Source organism: Hyposmocoma kahamanoa, unplaced genomic scaffold (assembly GCF_003589595.1).
Source record: "Hyposmocoma kahamanoa isolate Upper Pololo Valley unplaced genomic scaffold, ASM358959v1 160, whole genome shotgun sequence".
Lineage (NCBI taxonomy): Eukaryota > Metazoa > Arthropoda > Insecta > Lepidoptera > Cosmopterigidae > Hyposmocoma > Hyposmocoma kahamanoa.
The window spans coordinates 854,210-870,676 of NW_020653575.1; the positions used below are offsets into that span (position 1 = coordinate 854,210).

Below are 16,467 nucleotides of genomic sequence, written 5' to 3' on the forward strand. Positions count from 1 at the left end.
AAACTTAATTTTTTTAAGCTACTGCTCGTTCACTATGCTGCCTTCCCTGAGAAGAACGAGCCAGAAATTCTAGGGATTGCTCTTTTTAAATATACTTAAGTGCTATGTAATACACTTTGAACCAAATTTGTTAAAAAAATTTGAAGCCTACATCGAAAGGAATTGACATGTAATCTTTCCGTCTTTACTAAATTAATTTGTAGATGAATTACGAGGCTATTTATAATTCAATTTATTTATTTCTTTGTGAGGTTAGAAAAGGTGTTACAAAAGTAGCAACCGAAATGACAATTGAACTCCATTTAAATGGAGGATACATATTTCACCTACTGTTTATGTATACTCAACTTTACTATAATTACCTATACACAGTTTGTGACCCTAAAAATAAGTACACTTTGTTTTTATTTATAAATGTTTTTCAAAGCTATAGAAATATTTGCTCATTTCAAATACAAATATGTTCATTATTCTTGAAATTTGCATATTTCGAATTAAAATTACAAATATTTTTTTTGATCTTCGAAAGTTATTTACAAAAATCAAACAATACACCTTAAGAATTTCTCTGGCGTGTCAAAACTGTCAAAGCATATAATATTTTAATATTATTGAGTGATGTTTGTATAATTGTTTTATATTTCATTACATTTGTTTTTGTCATTTGAAAGTTGAAGTTGATTGAGTAAATGTAGGAAAAAATAAATACATGATTTAGATACAAAAATTGTTTCATTTTGAACTATTGATTGCTAAATTTAATATCCATTAAAAAATAAAACCCCTAGGAACCCAGTACAAAGAATGAAAAATAGTATAGATATGTGTATGTACAAGGAAACCATAGTTCCATCGCTAGACACTAGATGGCGTTTAGATACTACATGAGCTGATAACTCTATACCTAGATATACAATGTACTCTTTGACATAATGGTTTCCCTTCCCGTCACGTCAACGTCAGAATTTGTGTGACATTTTTATTTATTTATTGAGGCTTTGGCTAAACCATAAGTCTGAACAAGAATTATTAAAAATATGTACGTAATATAGAGCTTTAAATGTATAGAAGCATATCATATCATATTTTTCATTAATTCACTAACTAGAGTAATATTCATTGACCTACCAATAAATGGAAGTCGGGTTCGCGCTAAAAAGTGTCCGCACCTTTAGGGCGTTAAAATCGCATACAGAGCGTCAATCGCGCAACAGTTCTCGTTTGTTCGACTGACAGCGCGGTTGTCAATCATGCAGTACCAAAAATAATAACTTGTAAAAATTACTGCAGAAGTGTAAAAACAGGATTTTGTATCATATTTTCACTAAACGAATATATTGTATTATCATAGTTATCATTTAAAAGTGTTATTTTGAATAGTTTTATAATATTTCATTTATATATAAATGAATCGTAAATATAAATGACAAAGGCACACAAAATAATCAAATAGCTAACGGTCCTTTTTCTACACATTGCATGCGCAAAAGATGGAAAAAGACCCATTACCTCACTTTCAAGAAGCTTATATAAACTTCTTGGTCATTTTCAATTGTTCGAACCACAAGCGATTGAAATATTTAGAACAAAGAAACTAAAGAGTCGCTTTGATTTTAACCATATTTTTAAAATGATTTTTTTATTAAACGTTAGCATTTACTAACAAAATATTGTTGGACTCATTTTACGGCTTGGGATTACCTTTCAGAAGACAGAAAATACATTTGCCCGAAATAACATTAGCTCGAATTTTCATAACGTCAAATGTGTTTTTTAGGAAGATTACGAAACAAAAGCTACTCATTTTGGCTTTGTGAAAAGCATCAAAATTACTCGAAAGCGTAACGGTTTTATTATAAATCAGTTTTCAGAATTATGGATATTTAAGTTTACATTTCATTGGAATATGGGTACATTTCTTATAGTACACGCTTATTTTTACATTTGTAGTAATATTTGTATGTATGTATCTGACCAACTCTTTATTATAATCCTTAAGTGAATTTGTACAAAATTCGACATAATAATATATATAAAAATTCATTAATATTTACGAGAAAGGCCATTACTTTTGTTCAAGTATTTTTCAGTCGAAGCTAAATATGGTCTATTTTGTTAAGTTTCCATTAGAAGCTGAATATGGTGTTTTGGAGCCCTTAAATTGTTGCAAGCAAAAGTAGGCAGTATTGCAATGACGTTACAATTTAAATTAAATGTTTTAGTTTTTTATATTTCGTTACATGTCACTACGTTTGTGTAGGTTAACTTCGGACATTTTTTTGTGGTTCTTGTATTAGACCCGATGTCCATTTATTGGTAGGTCAATGGTAATATTGAAGATTTATTTAAAAAATATATTAAAAGCCCTTCAAATGTTATATTTTGGACATGTACTTTTAAATAAGGTAACCAAGGTATTTGAAATTGCGTGTCCAAGTTGGTTATCATTATTTAGTTAGTAATTAGATATATTCACTACTTACGTAATATTTATCGGCAATACGAATTGAAAATTTTAGAATCTTTGTCTACGACGTCATGGCGCCTCATTATATTGATATAATAAATCTGTATTTTTTATACATACATAACATATATTACTCTGCAGTACATAAATGAAAGAAACAATAACTGAATGAGTCCCAGACATAAGTTTTTTTGCTTACTTCGTTTCATCTTTCGGAAAATGATGATAAACAACGACCATTATAAAAGTAACGTAAAATGATGTTTTATATTAACGTACAAGTTTCGTAATGAATAAATGAAAACTATATTCAAATATCAAAGCCGTCTTCGCACGAAAACGGCTCGCCGGCAGCCTTGTTGTCGTTCAGATACGTAGTATCTCTTATTAGTTTGTGTCGTTCAGCCCGTTCAGCCAATGTGAACGGCAATGGGCGTGGTGCGGTATTCAAAGCCAGAGAGGAGCGGAGAATGTCCGTTCTGTTTACTTTTTGTTCTCTGCTAGCACTGTCAGCGCTATGATACAATATTTTGTTCTTGGCTTAACCGGGCGTGGACTATTTGGATTTTTGAATCTTTTTTTTCTTATTTCTCTTGGCTTTTCGTCGTTTGATTTTTAGTCACTATACAGGTGTTTTGACTGGCATATTTATAAAACGGGGAAACTGATAAGTTGCGCCAACTTTTGTAAGAAGTTGCCATGGTAGTCTAGGTAGGTACGTACATACAATTTACGTACGTACAATTTTTTTTACAGTATGGGGTGTCAAAGTTACCTTGAAAAAAAAATCTGCTAAAAATGTCATGAAAAGAATTAAATAATTTTTTTTTGTGCTGAAACTTTAACAATTCGGGTTTTCTTTGGCATTGTGTTCATTAGCTGGGCTATTTACGTTACTGTTACAAAAACTAGAACATCAAAATTAGCAAATTTCTTATTGTAGTACTTAAATGGTGGTCGTACATTTTCAACATTTTTCATTAAAATGCTTAAATCCATTGACTTACAAACTTATATCACAAAAAAACATGACTCCGATTTTTTAAATATATATTTTAAATAGATATTTTTTCTGGGTTATTACAAACTAAACAACATGCTGTTCTCAGGTTATCATTGAGTTTTGGGATATCCTGTATAATTTATAATATGATGAATGTTGCATTTTATTTTTAAGTAAGTACCTATTAGGAATGAAACTTTACCAATATTACTTAGATATCTATTTACCTGAAGAAATATTATTTAATGCTATAAACATTTGGAATCAGTTTATTTTCTAGTAATTTATTAGTAGTATATAAAATAAATATAGTATCGGTATTGAGGGATTGCAGGACTAATTACTCCTGCGATTTTTAGCTGATTTTACAACATGATCATACATGATGATCATACACTACATTGACTTACAAAGTCAATGATACACTACCATTTATTTATACTATATTATAACACTTAAGTTATTTAATTGATTGATAATATAATAAGTATAATAAATTTATTTGTCATAATAATAATACAACATGCGTAGTGTACAGTAAGTAGGTATCAAAGAATCAATAGATGTGACCGCTGGTACTTAAAAAAGGAAAACCTGTGCTATAAATACCAACAAACCTTCCAATGGCGTAGTAAAATGTACAATTTATTACATTATGCAAAAATAATAATAAGAACGAGTAGTAATTTGTGGAGACAGCAAATGAGTAAAATTAAATTAAACTAAATTATATAATCTTTATAAGTAATTCTCTCGTCTCTCTCTCTCTCTCGTGTGTGTGTGCGCGTGCGCGTGCGCGTTTGTGTATGAGTGTGTGTGTTTGTGGGTGTGTATGAGTGTATGTGTGTGTGGGTGTGTGACTTGCGTGTGTGTTGGAAAAAGAGTGCGTATTTAATGTGAAAATACTTTATTGAGCAGCATGAAGAAGATTTTCTGTTTCTTCATATGTTAGTTTTAGAAGCCATTAGGTTATCATATTCTTACACTCATATTTGTTTTTTAGATGTAACGCTAAAATATTATTACTTTTATTGTATAAGAATCGTCCCAAAAAGTAACAAACTTTTGGCTGAAAGAAGTTTTGCAGATAACTCTTCGGGGAATGACATTCACACGTCTACTGTATAGCAAAGAAGTAAAGTGTATACTGGGATGGGCAGTGTGTTGTCGTAGTATAGTTTGGAGAACAAAGAGTATCTCACAATATTCATATAAAGCTCTTGTTGGAAAACGAAAAGGTTTGAACGTACATACCTTTAAAACTGCTCTCTGAGCGCGCTCGATCCTAAGCATGTAAGTTTTAGATGAACCACCCCATGATGTTATGCAGTAAACTAGTAAAGATTGACATAGTGCAAGGTACACCATTTTTAATATACGTTCTGCTACATGTCTCAGATGCTTAAAAACGTATATAAGCTTACGTATTCTGCCTGTTAGATTTTCAATGTGGGGTACAAAATTTAAATGTTCATCTAAAATCACACCCAGGTACCTGACAGTGGTAGCTGTTTCTAATTTAGGACAGTCGCAAAGAAGGTTACTATTTACAGCGTGATTATGGGTGACTAAACTGAGCTGTAACGGTTCTAATGCTTTTGGTTGATTAATACTGAATTTCAAAAACTTCGTCTTAACAACATTCAGCGACAGTAAATTATCAGTGAGCCAACTGGTTATCGAGTTAAAGCCAAGTTGTGCAGCTTGAAATGCTTGTTCAGAAGTGCGACCCGTAAAAATTAGAGCCGTGTCATCAGCAAATGCCACCAATCTTCCGTTAATTAAGTTAATGGAATACATATCATTGATATAGGCTAAGAACAAAGTTGGACCCAAAATACTCCCTTGTGGAACGCCATGCTCCACAGTAAGCTCCTGACTCAGTAAATCGCTAATTTTGACACATCGAGTACGATACCAAAGATAGCTCTCAAATAATTCCAGCGGTTTTCTCCTAATTCCAAGCTTTTCAAGTTTGGAACATAATCGGGCTGTGGAAACGTGTCAAAGGCCTTTGCTAGGTCAATAGTTATGATACCGTCAGATTATGAAAATGTGCTTAATATTCCCTGTCAGTTGAATCGTTGCCGTAGTCACCTCATTTGAAGTAGAACATTGTACCACCTCATTTTTTCAAATGAGGTACCTCCCTCAAACTCCCAAACACTACCCAACACTAAAATGCACGCTCTATCGCTCATTTAACAAAAAAATGAGAATTTTACATGTAGCAACATAGATTAACTAACTGACAAAGACAAAAATGGCGGACGTATTGTGAAGTGACGCAAGCGTAACATTTTACGGCATGCGTTTTCTCAGTAATTCTATGGTTAAAAAAGTGTTAAATCAATTTCCAACGTTACTAGTGAACACATGACCAATTAGCGAAATAGTCCATTTTATTTTCGAGCGATGGCGCGCGAGTTTGACCACCTTTTCAAACTGCTGATTATCGGTGATAGTGGTGAGTGGGCGAGGCCTGTAATTTTGCGACTTCCTAACGACTTTCCGAGCTGTTGCTCATTAAGCGGAATGTTGTTGATGTTGCAGGTGTCGGCAAGAGCTGTTTGCTGCTGCGTTTCGCGGATAACACTTTTTCTGGCAGTTACATTACAACGATAGGTGTTGACTTCAAAATTCGGACTTTAGAGATTAATGGTGAGCGAGTGAAGCTGCAGATATGGGATACGGCGGGACAGGAGCGTTTTAGAACGATTACCAGCACTTATTATAGAGGGACACACGGAGTCATCGTAGTTTACGATGTTACTAATGGAGAGTCCTTTGCCAATGTCAAAAGGTGGCTTCATGAAATTGAACAGAACTGCGATGTTGTGAACAAAGTTTTAGGTAAGTGCACATTTTTAATGCTCTGATTACCATTTTACATCATCTCTGATTACCCAACCAATTCAAACCTGACAGTAAGTTTTCGTCTTTACTATAGTTAGACAATTACGTGTTTTTCAATAATAACAAACAGTGTTATTATCTGAATAAGTGGGTGTATCTGTGTGACTGTACAGTAAATATGTAAATTGAATATTACGGTCATCTTTCCATTGATAATTCCAGTGCAAGCACAAGCATTTAGCTTGTAAAACAAAATCAGTTCAGCTTTAAATTTAGGTACCAAATAAACATTTCTGCTGCTTATGCTGACATTGCCTACATTATTATAATAGCATTGCAGAGTCTGTACCACAGTTTATGTATGATATTTTGTTACAAGATAAGGTAAATAAAAATATCAGTGTGTCAAAGGTCTCCATATGAATATTGAATGCATTTCTCAAATGAGTAACCATGTTTATGAAAACAGTGTATTCCAGTTATCTTGTATCATGGTGTATGTTTATTAATCAAAAACTTTTTCTACATTTATACTTCTAATACATTTGCTAGAACGACAACTTGTATGTTCTAAGTATTATTAGTATTGAGCCTCTTTGGATATCTGGAATTCTGGCCGGCAGTTTATTGGATGTGAATAAATTCAAAGACAAAGCAAAAATATTTATTTAATTTTAAAGTAATATTTTATGTAACTGTAACTGTAGCACAAAAGATACATACATATTCACTACTATATGGAGTCAATTATATTTACCAGTTTCAACAATTTGGGTGGCTTCATTCAGAGCCTGTGGAGCCTTTCATAACTGCAACCATAATTTAATCTCTTACAATTGCTATTAATTAAAATTTGGAGTTAATGTGTAGCCCTTTTTAGTACATAGTCTATTTTCTCAAAAATGTTTAAAATCTTCAAGTACATCTTTAAATAATTTTAAGTTCTACATACTGTCCCATATCTATAGTTCTAGTACAAGTGAGTATTGTTTATCAGGTAGAATTAATCAGTAGATTAAGAGTTTTTAATGAATACAATATCTCACTGTAATTTTTCATTTTGGCAATTTCTTCTGTTAGTAAGTTAAAAAGTACTGAATGTTCTACTCCTGAACATAAATTGTCTACGCACAAAATTTCATCCAATATGCTTCACCGATTTCAGACTGATTCAAAGCACATAAAAAATGTTATATGTCAGCCTTTTGTATTTATGTTATTTGTGGAATTTGAAATGTAACTTTGTCAAACTACTTTACATCATTCCATCATACAAACTGCTGCACATCAAGATACACATTGACGGATCTTGTTCCATTGCACTGTCGATATTCGAACAAAATTATATAGCTTGATCTGCTGTTGACTGTACAGTGAAATTATATCGACTCATCCGAAGAACAGAGTCCGATGTGATTATATAGCGAAAAGAAAATAAGCACATTACAAGAATAATTTCGTTATTCAAAGTAATAATAACGCACACACTCAACATAGCCCCGCACTAGGGAAACCCTGTGTCGCGGGTGCCATGGACACACACATAGACAACCACAAATTACACCCAAACTCACGAGAGAAATAATTGTAGGCCATACAACTATTTCTCTGGGCCCGGGAATCGAACCTGGGACCTCTGCGTGGCAGTCCGGCATGGTAACCGTTCGGCCACGGAGGCAGTTAAAGTAAGGCAAAGGTAAAGGTGTTTTGAGATTTTATATATCTTATTTCGTTTTGGAAATATAAAATCAAACAACTGTCGATCTGACATCCACAGCAAAGAAGAACAAACAAAATGTACTATGTCCTAAGAACAAGTAGTCTTGCACATAGATCTTTGTTCTGCGGATAAGTCGATATGTATAGTGTGTTTTTTAACTGGTACAGTGCGGGGAAATCTGAAACTATAGGAGATACATGGAAACTATCTTAGAAACCATTAAGTTTTTTTTGTGAAAACAATTATGGCATTATAATCAATTTTTTGGTTAAGGATGAGTTGCCCATAAACAAGAATAAAATTAATTAACATGTTTTTTAGTGCTGATCGACTCAGTTTCATGTAAGGATCATCACATTGTGGTATGGGGTGAAAAAACCTGAGACTGAAATTTAATAAAGTGTTATTAATTTTGTATGAAAAAAGCTTTTTATTAAATTTGACCAACTTCTGCTGTTCTGTTTCTTTTTTTTTAATACAATAAAACTTAACTGCCTCCATGTCCGAACGGATACCATGCCGGACTGCCTGACGCAGAGGTCCCAGGTTCGATTTCCGGGCTGGGAGAAATATTTGTATGGTCTACATTTATTTCTCTTGTGAATTTGGGTGTAATTTGTGGTTGGCTATGTGTGTGTCCATGGCACCTGCCATACAGGGTTTCCCTAGTGCGGGGCTATGTAGAGTGTGCATTATAATGAAATCATCCTTATGAGACACTGAGGCTATCAGTCTTAAAATAAAAGTTAATACATTTTATTTATTTTGTATGAAAAAGCATTTTATTAGACCAGCTTTTGATGTCCAGATTTTTTTCTTTTCATGCAACGAAATCATCGTTATAAGAAACTCAGGGTCGTATTCTAGAACCCTACTCAATGCTCAAGTCAGGATTTGAGTATGGTTTAAAGCACTTGAAATCATACTCAAGTCCCTGCCATTACGGTCGTCTTTGCAGTGCTTGAAATCATACTGAGATCCTGACTTGAACATTGAGTAGAGGCCTGGAATACGACCCCCAGAGTCGTATTCCAGAACTCTATTCAATACTCAAGTCAGGACTTGAGTATTGCAGTGAGCACTGAAAATCATACTCAAGTCCTTGCCATTAGGGTTGTAGTTCCAGTGCTTGAAATCATACTCAAGTCTGCTCAAATCCTGACTTGAGCATTGAGTAGAGTTCTAGAATACGACCCTCAGTCTATCAGCATTAAAAAAAATTTAGTCAATTTTATGCATTTTGTATGAAAAAATATTTTATGTTTGACCAACTTCTGCTGGCCCGATTTTTTTCGTTCCATACAATGAAATTATTGTTACATGAGCACAACCAGTAAAAAATATTAATCAAGTATATTCCTTTTTGTGGTGAACTCATGCTTAACCAAATTATTGATTATGCCGCAATTGTTTTCACAAAAAAGACTTAATGGTTCCTAAGACAGTTTGCTTGTATCTTCTAGGGTTTCGGATTTCCCCATACTGTCCTAGTATAAAAAGACAATATTTACATTCACCACAAAACCTTTTAAATTAAATTTGTACTTGATGACAACAATTTATTTATAGATTACATTGTTCAGTAGGAAATGAAACAGACTTTTTTGTGATTAAAGTACGGGGTGTTTGGGTTTGAGCCCAGATAATTTGTGTGATTGTCTGTAAAATACAAAAACAAAATAATTGTTCATAATTAAACATGTCACATATAATTTCCATTACAGTTGGTAACAAGAATGACTGCCCATCACGGAAAGTCGTAGTAACAGAGGACGCACAGAGGTTTGCTAACCAGATGAACATACCGTTGTTTGAAACAAGTGCAAAAGAAAATATTAATGTTGAGGAAATGTTCCTAACTATCACAAAAATGGTACGTTTAGATCACTAGAAACAGACACTAAGAACATTTAAAAGCCTATTCATAATATGGACATTGCTTGTGGGAATGTTTGACACAGGGTAGTAATTAGGTAGGTATTCTATTTTTTTTACAAAATAACCAATTAACAAAATATGGGAATTTCAGGTTCTACGATCGAAGTTGGAAATGAAGGAACGACAGAATGTAACGTCAAATGACACAGTGCATCTAAAGAAAAGTCACAAAAGCAGCAAAAAGAAGTGTTGCTAGTGGCTAAAGTGAGTGTATGTAAAGCTTACACAATGCTCAAATACAGAGAGATATGTTGCGCAACCCAGGCAAGACGGTGAGATAGATAAACAATGGTCCAATAATACATGAATTAGTTTTTAATGGTCGTGAAAGAAACATATGAAGGTCTTATACCAAGACTTAAGTTGAGAAAACGGTCCTTCAACAATACTGTAGAGTAACTGTACTAATAGAAAAATTATTGCCCACCAAACTGGCAAGGTGAAATTTAATTATTGACACTTGTACACTGGGCTCTTCCGTCGTTTTGTCTATGTGTTTTCTTAAGGTGCAGGTATTGAGCTCTATTCAAATACAAAAGAAAAGCAACCTTACATATTTGTTGAGTTCATTAGCCATAAGTAAAAAAGCTTGTCATCGTAAGAGAGCACAGCTATAGATGAGAAAACATGATAACTCAAATTATTTTTATGTCGTATCAATAGTTAACATTACAAAAGTAACACAACGCACTTTTTCTGTAGAGACATTTTAAACATAACAAACAAATTTGAAATTTTGTTGAGATTTTGGTGTTGTTGATGTAAATGTATCAAGGCTCATACTGGTTACCAAACTGACCTTCAAAATGCTAACATTGTTTCTTAAATTAGCTATTTCGTCAGGTAACTAACGCCAAGACACGGTGATTATAAGCCACAGGCCCTTATTCAGTATATTACTTTTCGAATTTAAATACTACCAAACTAACCAATACCATGTTCATTATGACCTGAATAATATTTTGAGCCTAAATGAATCCCAACAAAGTTAAAAAAGCTCTGGGTTGGACAACCTCATATTTCGAGCATGTATATGGAATAAATGACTCCAAAAATTACATTAGGATGTTACAAATGCATAGTTAAAGCCTAATAAAGGTTGACTATTCTGTTCCATACATTTTTAAACCTAAATTAAATTTAATAATTAGCAGTATAAATTCTTTGTATGAATTTGTTATGCTACCCGCGCACTAGTACGCGTTGCATTGTCATCGTCGTTATCGGACATTCGGGCGCTTATTTACCTAAACTTCACTTATATCTCCACGAAATAATAATATGTATATGTCTTTCTGAATAAAAATATATAAATCAATTTCAGTCAATCCCAGGTTCTCAGATTGAGTTCTTAATATTGTCTACTAAATAACTACAAATTATACAAAACAACATTCGTAATAATTATTTAGTAAGGAGTATAGAAGCAATGTACAATCAATTATACTTTGACGCCGAAGCGCGTGACGTGATTTGGAAAGTATGGAGATGATCACTTAAGGGATAATCAGGGGACCGAGGCACCAGTATCACTTGTATAAATACTTTTACGAAGTACCCAAGCCGTGATAATAACATTTTTACAGAGGCTAACAGTTTATAATAATAATCGGTGCAAATACCGTTTCAAAAGTAAGTTCGCATACATTAAATATTCAATAAAAAAATATTACTAGAAGTTCTGTGATGAATGAAATTATGTGCATAAATATTATTTTCCAATAACAGGACTAAAGTCATAGACATTTATATTATTTCTTCGTGAGCGGGAAAAATCTGGAAGTTTAGGTAAATAAGCGGCCGAATATCCGCTCACTGGCTATCATAAATGTGGAAGACGTTATTAAGATTTGTCCAATTGTTTTAGGTTTATAGAAGTGTGTTTCAGAATAGACATCCATGTATTCTCATTATCAAAATTTATGTGATGGAGTGTCGTGTATGATATGGGAAATGTGTATAGAATAAAGTATACCACTAATTTAAAGTTAATTTTTTCTTATTCAATTATTTAGTATTTATTGTATGGGAATTCTTGTATCATAAGAATGTGTAGAACAATGGTTGGTGTTGATTATGTTGCGTATTTTCTGTAAATTAATTTGTTTGGAATTCAAAGGTGGCAACAACTAAAAAAAATATTCACTTATGCTTCTAATAGGGGGACTTAAGTAATATTTTAAGCTTTAGGGTCAAAAAGTAGTTTTCGCTTTTAATGGCTTTTAAGTGAAAAACTTCTAAACTTAAGAACTCGTATATTGCAAAATATTGCTGCTTTACAAAACTCTAAGCCTATGCATATGTTTTCTGTATAAACAAATTTGTAAAATAAGAAACATACAATAGTGTAAAAGCAGTCCTTGACAAACTTATTTAACATGAAAAATAATTGAACTCGGTTGTAAAACCAATCGAAATCTAGCCATCCTCAATTTACTTGTATGCTGAAATGTCATTTATGTGCTAAATGAATCACTTGACCTGTTTATCGAACAGTGTACTATTAAATAGGTGAATTTTTTTTCACTTAGTATTCGTTATGACGCGAGATGGACACGGTCCATTAATAGTTACCTACATTTGCAGTACTAAAGAAGTGTACACATATCAAAGTGAAATCTCATTACCACCTTTCGAGCTCCGCTGCTTTAACAATTAATTTAAAAATTTATCATTCGTAAAATGCGCAATAAAATTAACATCATGATTATGTAACATGATAATATTATGTTTTAAAATTATTAAAAGTATTACTTTCAATAGTAAAGCATTAATAAAATGATAACTTGGGTATCTATGAATGAGAAAACTGTCACTGAGTGATTATTTGTTTGGCTTAATTGTCAAATTTTGATATGTTGAAATGGAACTTAGGTAAAGGAGTAGATATTGAACCATTCACTTTAAGCTTACAGAGCAACTATGCAGATTAATTATGGTGTTACCACACTTATCGAAACAGAATCTACTTGAAGTAGCTTTATGTACATGAATAAAAGCTCTTTAATTATGCGTTTCACGTGTATAAGTGTGGTGTAACCATAAAGTTCCCTAAACAAATTGTTTCTCAATCTACCAGTAATGACCACCTAGGGAGATCCCGATCAGGCACATGTATCCAAAATAAATTTGCATGCAGGGCTAAATAAATTGTTATAGACATCATTTACTAAATTATATACCAAGAGGCCGTAAAGATATCATTTATTTGTTAGTGGTCCAGACCACATAAATTATGATCAAAAAAGATTACTGAACTTTACAGTTCTAGATTTTCTGTGCCTGCAATGGTTCCAACCAAGCGTTCTGACTCCCACTCAATCGCGCTCAGCTACCTTTTTTAGGTCGTCAATGCAGTCACTGCTCTCACTATACTCATATATAATATACACACATAAACTAAGTTATTTGAAACCAAATGTTAAAAAAACAAATCATAAAAACATTTGTCAAAAATCCATTAATCAAACCACAACAAAAATCTTTAGTCTTGTCTTTTTCTCAAAACTGTTGACACGTTATTGCTTATCAACATCGAATTATTAGATAGCCTGTCAAATTTATAATCGTGTTTTTGAAAATTTTGTTCACCAATTAGCATTCAAAACAGTTTAATAACCGGCAGTTTGTGCAACTTGATGCGTGACTGGTACAATGGGTTTTTTAACTACATATTTGTGGTGGTACTTATAATACAATATGTATTCCTTTCTAATTTCCACTATGTAAACCTAAAAATCCAGTGTGTATTAGAACTTATGAAGTGATATCATATTTATAATTTTTATAATTTAAGTATTGGCAAAGTATAGACACAAGAGTTAGTAGTGGTAAAGGCAAAAATTCCAAATTATTTTTTTATTTATTTAACAACCTATGTTTGTCTGTATTCGTTTTACGATCTTACTCACCGAGAGCGAATCGACTTGGTTCCCATATAAAATAGGCCGTGCGCCATTATGGGAATTATGTAGCTCTTGGTGTGTGGAGTTTTTAAGTGTTGCGATTAGTCATTTGTATTATTATTCTTATTGTTTGGGTTCCATATCGAGTGCATATGTGTACTAAACATTAACATATCTTTATAATTTGTTTTCATGCAAATTTATTAAAAAACATCTTCTATTAATGTGTCTTATGATTCAATTTTACAATATAAGCAGCTTTTATTCTACAACATTTGGGAACTTCGAACATAGTTCCTTGTTTCCAGGGAAATTATTTGTTCAGGTTTTTGTTGTATTTTCAAAAGTTGTAGAAGAAGAGTTGTTTGTTTTAATGATCTCTTGATTTATTAGATTGTTAAAACACATTGATATGGAGCCCTCATGTATTCGGCTATAGGTGTTTTTTATTACTCTGTGTTGTATTCTGTCATATGTAGTCATTTCATTGCTACCAAAAACGTGGAGGATTCTTCGTAATTTAAGATGACGGTATACACAGAACACTTGTAGGCATAAACCTAATTTTCTATTGATGGAGTGGTTTATGTAAATCCTTTGACAACCCTTTTGATGGTATTATATGTACAGTCGATGACCTAAGGTACCTGGCACCATAAATCACCATTTGGTGCTGTCTAGGTAAGTGTGAAGAAAAGTGTTAAACAAACTTAACCTGTGAGCCATAAAATAATTTTCGGTACGACTTCCTTATTGCTATCATTAGTGAATGATGTCTTAAGAAACTTTGAAGTTAATTTGGTCTTCAATAACATATATGTGTACTATAGTGTGTTGATTTACATTCTCGCCATATTTAAGAAATAGAAATAATGCTAAATCACCTATAAATATAAAAAAATATATTCTGTTCAATATTCTGGCTAATTGTATCTAGTAGTTTTGTAAAATCGCCCCTAAATCGTAAATAAAAAATGAGAATTTAGGTTCTTTTTTCGAGTTATTTTTTAATGATTTGGGTTCAGTTTCGGATATAGAATGACCTCTGTAAATATGGCGAGAATGTAAATCAACACACTATAGTACACATATATGTTATTGAAGACCAAATTAACACGTTGTATGAACAGAAATTTCAACCATAAAGCTGGCAATCCTTTACGCTTTTCTGTTGAATGCGTAAAAAGTATCCTAGAACCAAAAGGTCGGCTGGGGTCCGGTATGTTAGGGCATCGGCTGTACTTTTCTCTATACGCACCTTTTCAGTACTGACGCGTGAAAGTACTACCGAACTAGTGGTAGATGGATTCTTTACGAGATAAAGAATATATTACAGAAAACAGAGAATCAGTAGTACCTAGAGGGTCTGTCTATAGAAGTACCAATAACAAATTGATTTCCAATTCCACTGTAGTCTCACACACAAGTCATACAAACCTTTTTTAAATGTATAAATCAATGCAAAGTGTTTATTTTTGTAAAAAATCATTCCGTACAGTGTTATGTACAATGTAATACGGCATTTTTATTTATGCATGTTCATCTCAGTACTCATTATTATATTTTTAAGAAATATTGTTCATACCAGCATTTTATTTGTTTTAAAATTGTAAATAGATGATATATTTTGCCCATAATAATGATGCGTTTCAATGTTACGACTTCCATGTCGATATTAAAACCTTCGCGGTTACTCTATTCACCAATGGCCTTAGCGAATGGCTGGCCTTGTTGCCGTGTCGTCAACATGACTATCAATACGCGGGGCGCGGTGCGGTATCTAAAGCTAGAGAGGGGCGGCGAGTGACCACTCTCGTTACTTTTTTATTCTCTGATTTGATAAAAGGTCAGTTATTTACTGAATTTTTTTACATGGCACCATTAAAATAACTTTCAAATCCAACTTCGGCTTCCTAGGTCAGTAGTTTTGTCCAACGATGCAGTAAAACCAATTTCGGAAACCCGGAATTCGAAAAAAGTAGTTTATTAATATGTGGTGTGGTGTAATCACTATAAAAACACACCGTGACTTTTTGTTCATAGAGCTGAAAACAGTCACAGACCAGTCAACCAATGACCCCAAGCGTGAAAATGCCATGAAATATCTGGAGATATCTATATTTGTACTTAAAGAGGAGTAAACAAATGGCATAACGAATGGCAAACAACATGCGGCAAACAACAAGGTGCTTATTATACATAACACTTTATAACAACGATAAAGAGAGGCTTATAAAAAACGCAATTTCACAAAAACTACTGAGAAATTAAACAAACAACAAGAACAAAAACAAATATACAAAAGAATAAGAATAATTTATTGCGTTACGCTATCGCTGAGACACATGTGCTTTTGTGCTTAAAAATAAAAACGCTATACAATATTATATCAATAAATTACATGTATATAATAATACAAAAGTAGGGTATCATCATCAGACACGTGATGTGTATAAGTGACGTTTGATCATTACCTGCATAATAAAAGTAAAACCATGGTATACGTAATTACAGTACTTAGAAATAATAATGGTGGCAAGAAATTTATTGTTAAGTGTACAGTGTACGCGATTTAACG

At 32.8% G+C, this 16,467-nt stretch overlaps 1 protein-coding gene across 1 annotated transcript; it reads left to right on the forward strand.

Annotated features, from left to right (window-relative positions):
- The first annotated feature begins 5,823 nt into the window (after positions 1-5,823).
- Positions 5,824-14,954, forward strand: LOC113240642 (ras-related protein Rab-35). Its single transcript, XM_026477993.1, has 4 exons — positions 5,824-5,937; positions 6,024-6,323; positions 9,771-9,919; positions 10,076-14,954. The coding sequence occupies exons 1-4, from the start codon at positions 5,886-5,888 to the stop codon at positions 10,178-10,180; spliced, it is 606 nt and encodes a 201-aa protein (XP_026333778.1). The 5' UTR covers positions 5,824-5,885; the 3' UTR covers positions 10,181-14,954.
- The last annotated feature ends 1,513 nt before the right edge of the window (positions 14,955-16,467 follow it).

Coding starts and splice junctions, on each gene's coding strand:
- LOC113240642 (XM_026477993.1), top strand. CDS start 5,886: ATGGCGCGCGAGTTTGACCACCTTTTCAAACTGCTGATTATCGGTGAT. Junction 6,324..9,770: donor TGTTGTGAACAAAGTTTTAG/GTAAGTGCACAT, acceptor TTTCCATTACAG/TTGGTAACAAGAATGACTGC. Junction 9,920..10,075: donor TCCTAACTATCACAAAAATG/GTACGTTTAGAT, acceptor TGGGAATTTCAG/GTTCTACGATCGAAGTTGGA.